The sequence below is a fragment of the Larus michahellis genome, chromosome 2 (genome assembly GCF_964199755.1).
Source record: "Larus michahellis chromosome 2, bLarMic1.1, whole genome shotgun sequence".
In the NCBI taxonomy this organism is placed as follows: domain Eukaryota; kingdom Metazoa; phylum Chordata; class Aves; order Charadriiformes; family Laridae; genus Larus; species Larus michahellis.
The window spans coordinates 97176114-97185214 of NC_133897.1; the positions used below are offsets into that span (position 1 = coordinate 97176114).

Genomic DNA, 9101 nt, shown 5'->3' on the forward strand with positions numbered 1-9101 from the left:
GGGCTATGTATCTGTGTAGATTTTGACCCAACGGGCAGAGTCAAATTCATCGAGTTCATCATAAGCACACTGCATTCTGCCAGGATATCAAATAAAATTCTAGATTTCCTGATTAAAAAAGAATATCATGGCCTCTGACCCCAGAAAAACAACATTTCATTTCTTGGTTATGGGATCTCAGCAGGCCTTGCTTGCGACAAGAGTAAAAGTTATTTTCTCTCTATGTTATGTTTCTTTAGCAAATGTTTTAAAAATTGCTTAAAGAACCTAAAAGGTCATTTGAAAGTCTTATTTTTATTGTCACTGCCTCCAAAATACATTCCATAACTCAGTTTAATGTGATCTGCAGCAGGCCAAGAGTTTTACAAGCCAAGATATTATGTCTAGTCCAGTTAGAGACATGACAGAGTTCAGTGAAGAGGGGAGAGTGAAGATCTAGTTTGAGAAATGTAATTTTGCAATGCCTATAAAACATGGAAGGAAAATATCTCTCTGCATTCAATTTTGATGACTGAATGTGCTCATGACCTTTCCTAAGGTAGAGGAACCCTACCAAGCGCTTTATGAGGAAACAGACAAATGTCTGAGGACATGTGTTTAACAGCATGCCAAGACAAGGTTCAACCACCTCCCAGAGTAGTCCCTGCTCCTGTAGATAACTTTTTCCTGACTTCATCACCCACAAGCCTCCATAGTCCGCAAGACTCTCCAGTGGGGCAGGAGCTTGCTCTTGTGTTACTACTGATACTGCATCCATCCACTGTATCTTCAGATGAGGAAATGTACTGTGAGTACTTTGCATGCATTAGGTATAATTTTCATATAAAGGGACCCTTTATCAGGCCCTTTTCATTTCCCTAAGTACAAAATACTTCAAACTGCAAGTGGATTGTGTCAGACTGGCCTGTTGCATTGTAGGGGCAAAAATTCATTCATTTGATTTGGGACCGTGATTCCGTCAGCTGTTATCCTTCCTGTTGCCTGTTAATGGTGGACAGCTTTAATCTTGCCAGTAGTCACCGTACTTTGCAGTATCTGGCCCCCCACGCTTAGTTTATAAAGTCAGCAGCCATCCGTGTTTGTGGGAACCATTCTGTCACTGAAAAGATTCTTCACATCTTTGCTTTTTATTAACTATTTTCCTGACAATCTCATTATGACCACCAAAGTCCTACATTGTTTGGCGCTCTTTTCTCCTAGCTGCTGGCCTTAAAAGCTTAGGTCATGAGAATATCTTAAATCCAAGTCATCTTTCTCTGTATTATAGGAGAGCTGAGATGAGTTAAAACAATTAGCTGAGGGATGCAAATAGATTGTGTTGTTTAATTACAGCTGCATATGTCTCAGCAATTAGTTGAGTATTGTCATTCCTACTTGTTCTGCAGTGCACAAAAAGTGCAAACCCAGGGCTGGCCTTGCTTGTGTGAGTCTTAATACAAACCGAGAACAGCGTACTTGTCCTTGTCACATGCTGCATACAGTATTTCTTTTTTTCAGTCATACAAGGTTTAATACACGATGTCCTCAGACTAAAACTTTAGTATGTTTGATAGGTAGGCCTCTGGAGATTCAGAGAGAAATCTTGCTTACGTAAAGGAAGACTCCTTGGTTTTCTTCCTTGTTTTTCCATGGAGATGTTTTCTACCATGGTATTTTACTCCTGATTATGACTTCTGAATATAAACTCCTATAATTTTCTTCAAAGAGACCTAGTAAAAAAGTAATCCTATCACTCAGGCTGATGGAGGAATTTAAACTACTGTATTCTCCTTGATGGAAGTCAGAGGCACGCACTTCCCTTTCAGTTGTTAGAGTCTCAGCGCAGTTATTTATGCGGTAGTAATTATACTGACCTAAAGAAGGTTATTCCAGATCTACCTTGTTGTAAATAAGACCAGAATTTTGCTAATGACCAGCATTAGCAGAGCCCCTCAGTTCCTATTAAATGTTTACAGAGAGGAATATCAATTGCTTGTTCTCTCGCTCTTCCTGTCTTACCATCTGACAAGAAAAATAGCTTTATTTTACAGTGGTTATTGTGCTCAGTTTGTGAATGTGAGTGAGTGCTTGTGGTCTGAGAGAGCCGGAGCTATGTGTGAGAGCAGTCGTGAGTATGTAGAAGTGTCTAAAATGTGGAAATTTGTTTCGCGTGCGGTTTTCCAGTTCACTTTTGCATTCAGTGGGAAGATGTAATGTTATGTAGACAGTCATCCTGTGAAAGTTTGGTCTCCTGTACCCATGTTTTTTACCATGGCTCTACTATCTTGTGGCCAAGCTAGCTATGGTCCGTGTTTGGCTGCGTGTTATAGAGGGTACAGAAAAAAACATGTCTCGGGGAGAGGCAGTGCTGCTAGCTAAGCAGGTGAACTGCACAGGCAAGTTTGATTTTAATGGGACAGAAAAGTTTCTTCTGCAGCTTTTGTGGATTTGTCCTTTCACTCCTGATACAGTGCATTTTGATACAGAAATAAGCACTGGGTGATTCACTGAGACCTTAAGACCCTAAGATATTTCATAGCTCATGTCTAGAAATTAACATTTGTCACCATAGACATTTCTGTGTCAAATTTGAGAAGTATAAAAGGGTGCCAGTGATGAGGCCTGACTCAAAAGTCCGTATTGGGTATTCTGCACCTTGCAGACCAGAACATTTTTGGATGTGTATTGCTCTTCCAGTAGTCTTTCGTAATCTCAGCTTTGTCAGCTGCATTTGCCCTCGTACTGCTTTAAGCTAAGCATTGTTAAACTTGGAAGATGTTGCTGATCAGTATTGTAGGAAAAAGTGGCTATCATAAAAGCCTGCCGTGCAGGCTCCAAGTGGTGTTTAATAAGTATGCAAATACTGTAGGAGAAAAGAGTGAGCCTTGAAGAAAAACTTTCAAGTAAGGGTTTGATAATGGAGGAACAATTACACATGTGGCACTCCCAGCTCATTTGATTAACCACAGTAACTGATGAAATCAGTTTGACTATCAAACATAGATCATTTTTGTCCTACCTGCATGGTATCAAATGTTCAACTACGCCATATTTTCCCTTTTTCTTATCTCCTTGTTTTCTATACCGGTCCATTCCCTCCTCTCACTCTGGCTAGACCCTTGGATGTGACCACCCAGTTTCAGTTACATTAATTGAATCTCTCAATAAGTTAGATTGAACTCAATAAGTTAGATTGTCTTAATTGTGCTAGATGATAGCGATGCAAGAAGTCCTTGACCACTGTCTGCAATTGGTTTCTCTAGGAGTTTCCTCTAGGCTTCATTGTTTTGGGTCTCTGAATATATTTTGTTCAACATAAAGTCATTGTTTATGCTTTGCATGCAGCTGAAACTTCTGAATGTGCGTTTTGTACTTGAATAACAAAGTGTGGAGCGAACACCCCATTTGTGTCTTGACCTAAAGCCGTCCACCTGAAAATCACAGCGCCGGTAGAACTAGGAGGACGCTAATGCTCAGTGTGTGCAGTCACATGGTCGCTTTTTCCTGAGTAAAAAAGGCAATCACAGGTTTTTAAAGTTTTATGTTGGTGCTAGTGTTCAGAACACTTCACAGAAAATTAAGAAACAAGATTTTGGCCTAGATTATCATTTAAATTCAACTAAAATGCTGCAGACTACTAATGGCAAAGATGACACAAATGGGGCTGGGATGGAGGAACATTACAGAAGAAGGGGGAGTGCGTATGAAGACAGTAGTTTCAAAGATTTGAATAGACTGTAAAATAGCTCCATTTTTAATCTTTTGACGTTGTTTTTTTTTTCTTATGCCTTTAAAGGGTCACATAGGATTTAATAGTGATAAATTCAATCGAGCCCTATAAAGATCTAAAAGCTCTTTTAAAAAATCTTTATGAAACTATGAAATAATAGGGCAGATGGTACTTTCTGTGGACTGAAAATAAACTGATACAATTTCAGAGAAAAACAAATCTTAAAATGCTGTGGTATTTTTCCTTAAAAGTTTTTGTTGACTAAATGTCAAATGACAAATCTCTTTTTGCCTGACTGGAGTTGCTGGGTCCTTGATGCTCCCATGGGTTTAGCATAGGGCATTACTCAGTATTTCTGAACTTGAGGCCCTGAATATATAGCAACTTTTGATTTGGCTCAGCTTGCATGTTAACAGGGTTTTTTTCAGCTGAAAGTCTTGTGTAATTATCGCTTCTAATTGTTTGCCTTGTCTTTGTTGTTGGTTTTTTTGCCTGCTTTTGGAATTTATGACCATCCAGTGAGAAGGACACTAAAGAGCGGACTGACACCAGAAGAAGCCAAAGCACTGGGCCTCATCAGCACCTCTGAGATGCAGGTTTGACATCCCAGAGGTGGCGACAAGAAGAGCCGTTCATCTGAAGCACACAGGCTGACAACCCTTCGGTGTGGCATTGACCTGCCAGCCTCCTCTGCTGCTCCCAACGTCCCGTCCTCTCTTATTTTCATTCTAATAAGCAACAAAAGCGGAACCCCACAGCCAGGGCAGAAGAAGGGTGTGCCGCAGCTCAGCCCGACACCCGGACAGTAACTGAGGAAGCGTTTGAGTGCTTGTAGGTGAAGGCATATGGCTGTTTCTTCTTTCATGGTGTGTTGATGTGGGTAGGAGGGGGCTCTCTCTGAGTTACCTGTCATGTGAGCTGTGTTTACGTTGGCTTTTCCTTGTGCCCTGTTTTAGTCATTGTAAATGTACGGCATCTTGTCAATGCAAGGAACAGTCCTTAAAGAGGCAAAATATCTTCTGTTACAGCGACCCCAATTTTCCTGAAGCAGATTCATTAAGCAAAGATGCACAGTCTGCGCAGCCCTGTGGTTTGGGGTTTTTTATCATTAGTATTTTGCCACCAAAGAATGTAAAAATGTATGTGTACCTCTGTATATGTACAGAATGAATGTGTGGACGTGTGTGCATGTGTCTATACACATACAGTCATGGTGTGAAATCATGCTCCTGCTGAAGCTAGCTGGGCTGTGATTTTCACTCTGGGGCCTTACTGTTCCACCTGGACAGGAGGAAAAGAGTATCTTTTTGTAGGAACGCAGTGCCACTCAATGGGATTCACCCTGTGGGGCAGGAGACGGCCTGCCATGCAAGTGGAAAGTTTAGGGTCCTGAATTCCTGTGTATTAATACACACTCATACTGTACATAGCAGCATGCACACAGAGGAGAGGGCACAGAACACCTCCCTCTTGTTGAGCTGTGGCTGTACCGTGCATTTGTACAGTTTCAAAGAGATCTCTGCCAACAATTTTACATACTCGATAAATGCATTCAGATGCTAAGATCAAGAAGTTTTGTTCACTTGCCTGTGCCCTTCATGCTGCTTTTCTCTGCTGCAAGATAACGTGGTGGTGATTTTATTTCAAATTCATGGATCTGAATATGAAATGGCCCTGCTAAAAGCCTGCTGTGTTTTTGCTGTTCTTTACTCTTTTTTATGATTATCCTTGATGCAAGTGGAGAGGGTACCACAGCAAACACTCCAATATGTTTGCCCTTATCTCGCTGTTTTATAACTGACTTTTGTAACTGCCCTCAGCATGTGTGTTTGAAGAACTTTTAGTCAACTCATCTGCCTTTAAGTGGAGGACATATACAGCAGAGAAGGTGAATTGAACACAGTCACCCTAGCCAGTGCTGAAACATTTTGAAGAGAACTGCAAACAACCGTAATGTAAAAGGGAACTTTTTAAGCCAAAGTCTGTATATGACCAGTTGATCCTCAAGGATGCACAAGATTCTCTCTTTCCATTGCCTTAGCCTCTAAGATTAAGGGTGTGTCTGCACAGCAGTAACAGCTGAGGCTTCCTTGATGCTAGTTAACTGGGGAAGTGCAGCAATGTAGTCATGGTAACAGAGTTCAATTTTGGCTACAAAACACACTTGAAAAGTAGAATTAATTAATAATCTCTGCTGGGCTCCTAATGCCATAGCGATGTTGCTTCTGGTACCCAAGCTAGGTCAGGTACGTCAGCAAGTTATTCTACTCTGCTCTCATTAGGGACAGGCTAATCGCTGAAGATTGTTCAAGATAGTTGAACAAAACACAATAAACCTTTGCAGCCTCGGTCATCCATCACATTGCATTCAGCAGAGCATCCAAGTGATGAGAGAAGCAGGCAGCTGATAACACTGCAGTGAGATCTGTGGTGGAACATCCTAGCTATGCTGTCCCTCTCTTGATCGAAACATTTCATTCTTTGTTTGCCGTTGCCTTGGATCTTCACGTGTCAAAATCCATGGGTAAGAAGCCACTAATGAGCAATGGTTCTTAAGGATAGCATTGAGTTTGATCTGGTTTTCCCCTCAGCTTGTTAAAAAGTCAATTGTACAAGTAGACAGAAGGCGACAGTTGTGTAATTAATAAAGTGGGGTGTGTATTTGGAAGCTATGTAAAGGAGGAAGCTGGTTAGGAAACAGAAAGAAGTGGCATATAATTAATTTCACTGTAAAATAAGCAAGACCTACGAGCATCTGGATTTTGAAGTGGATCTTTATGTGCTGCTCATCATTAGGGACTTTTAAAATCTCTCCTAAGAATGCTTAGAACAAAGAAATGAAGGTAATGGGGGTTTGTGGAGGTCTTTGAGGTCTGAAACAAGAGGAAGACACCCTGAACGTCATGGTCATGTTGAACTGCGATATTTGCTAAGTGATAAAAGAAGCAAAAATGCAACAGAATGCATTTATGCTGCCAGAGGTCCTATATGTGGTTGGAGGGAGAAAATCAAACAAGTTTTTAAAACTGAATATTTTAATTAAAATATGCTGAGTGTGCAAAGTAGGTGGCTTTTGGTGGCCACTTGCTAACAGGAAACAAATTTGTGCTTCATTTAGACATAGTACAGCATCTGTGTCTGAAACTTAACGTAGCTGATGAATTACTAATAGTGGGGCATATGTGTTCTCCAAGAATTGTGCAAAAATTGTGCAGAACTTTGTATGCTCCTTATCGAGGAGAAAATTAAATTTGGGGAGTGGGGTTCAGGAAAAAAAGCTGGTTTCCTTCAGATTCTCTGGATGCAAGTGGCTTACATGTGAAGCATATTCATCCTTGTCTGTTTTTCCATTATGTTTTTCTGTATTTTTGCCTAAGTTCCCACTCTCTATCTGTAAAACCGATATCCATAAATTTCTGAAGGACAAGTTGGTCTTGTTTATGCAGTAGTGTACAGTCGGATTAATTCCTCTGTCCTCAGTGTTTACTGCAACAAGATGATTGAGCACAGTAACAATGCAAGAACTACAGAAAAGATTTCCATTTTGGTTCACGACAGAAATGGCCAGCGGCCAATCTGTAAGGTGACAGCAGTTCCTCCGGAGTCTGCTAGCATGTCCTGACGGTGGGAATAACATTTGTTCCCCTTCATCTAACTAGTGGATTCCAGATGAAACGGAGGAATTGGTTATATTTGCATGCCTGTGTCTGTCTGCCTGATTAAGGCTGTAACCTTCAGGGTTTGAGTTGCTGCCTGCTCCTCCATCATCAAAAGAGCTCACCGTAAGGATGTAACAGTTGTTTTAAAACGTGTGTGAGATACGGATTGGTTTTGTGACAAATATAAAGGTCTTGGAAACACGATGTAGTAACACATGTTCCTGTTTCTCACTTAGAGATCCACGAAGGCTGATTTTAAACACTTGCAGCCATAGTAACTACCTCTCTTCTCTTTCTCGTAGTACCAGTCAGCTGCAAACGTAGTGCCCAGGGTTTTGTATCTCCACCAAGCTCTCAGAGTCGCTGCTGGTGTTCATTTCAGCACCCGTCTGCTGCCAATAACTTGTCTGTCCGTCTACCACCATAATGCCTTCCTGATTTGAAAGCCGAGGTAAACTTTAGCATATGAAAAGGCCGCCAAAGGGAAGCTATCCTAATTTCCTTTCATCTCCCTTGGTGTTTAAAAGCAGACTGGATACAAATACTTTGTATTCCCTCACTCCCAACTGAGGGATAACTTTCAGTAGCAGTTATGTGGCTGCGGTGAAGGAACACCCCCAGGGAAAGCTGTGTGCCACAATTGAGAGTGAAGGATCCCTCACAAAAATTAAATTCATCACTCTTCACCTTTCAGTAAGGCCAGGCATCAGGCTCATGAATTCCAGATGTTTTATAGCCCCTTGGCTGCTACGTGTGACCTTTCTGTTTGATAGATCCCTGTCCATAATCCAAAATCAACAAAAAAATGGTGTTTTAATGAGGGTCTTTCTTGCTTCGATAAATACTGGAAACAGCATCAAAAGCAGTTTTCAAAATACGTTTCTTTTTCTCTTTTGACCCCCTTTTATTGTAAATCTCTGTAGTGACTGACTCTGTCAGCAAAATAAGGCATCAGATTTGTAGATAGACAAGACTTTGGCTTTAGCTTAATAGAAAGTCACATGTGAATATCCAGATAAGAGTTCATGCCCGGATTTAACAGAAATTTGGAGTCAGAGTCTTGATGTGACTGAACAGCAAGGGCCTCCTACAAGGTACTCCATTCCCCCTCAAGGTATTAGACAACGTGGCAGGACAGCACCTTAAATCCCCGGTGTGCCAGGCTCTAAGCATACCCTGGCGAATGCTAAAAGCCATAGAGAAGTCACAAGCAAGGACTACCGCATCTAGTGCAAGCCTAAGGGGCAGGATGCCACTGTCGGTGCAGTTCCTTTTGCGTCCCCGGCAGTGTAACAGCAGCCAGTGTCCATCCAAAATGCTTCAGAAACCATTTGACTGATGGTAGTGGTGTGGATTCAGGTGTGCGCGCGCTGTGTGGTTATTGTTTTTACAATGCTCTGATTTCACTGAGGCGAAACGGGGACAAGGTGGCAGCCTACCAGTGTCACATCCTTTATGCTCCCTCCACAGCTGGCAGGCAGGCGTGCCGCTGCCTGCCATTATCTAAAGGATGTGGCAGGGACGCAGTGTCAGACAGAAGCACGAGCGTATTCCTCTCTCTTTTTCACTCCTGTGCACTCGCTACACGTGTACCGCTCCTCTCGTCACCTGCCCGGCAGGTCCTGCGTGCGTCCGCAGGCAGAGCCTGACCCTCTGCCGCGTTGGGATGATGGCTCTGCTTTTCCAGCATTGGGGCGCAAGGAACTTGTCTAAGCTGGAGGGACTACGACTGT

At 42.0% G+C, this 9101-nt stretch overlaps 1 protein-coding gene across 9 annotated transcripts in view; it reads left to right on the forward strand.

Moving 5' to 3' along the window:
• FHOD3 (formin homology 2 domain containing 3) overlaps window positions 1-8158 on the forward strand; it is a 399793-nt gene extending 391635 nt beyond the window's left edge. For all 9 annotated transcript variants that reach the window (XM_074576320.1, XM_074576316.1, XM_074576317.1 and 6 more), the window contains one exon: window positions 4229-8158. Coding sequence is in view for 7 of the 9 variants with exons in the window: in XM_074576316.1 (XP_074432417.1) it covers window positions 4229-4311 (83 nt within the window). In the remaining 2 variants the exon portion in view is untranslated. The remainder of the gene's footprint in view (window positions 1-4228) is intronic.
• Window positions 8159-9101: the final 943 nt, after the last annotated feature.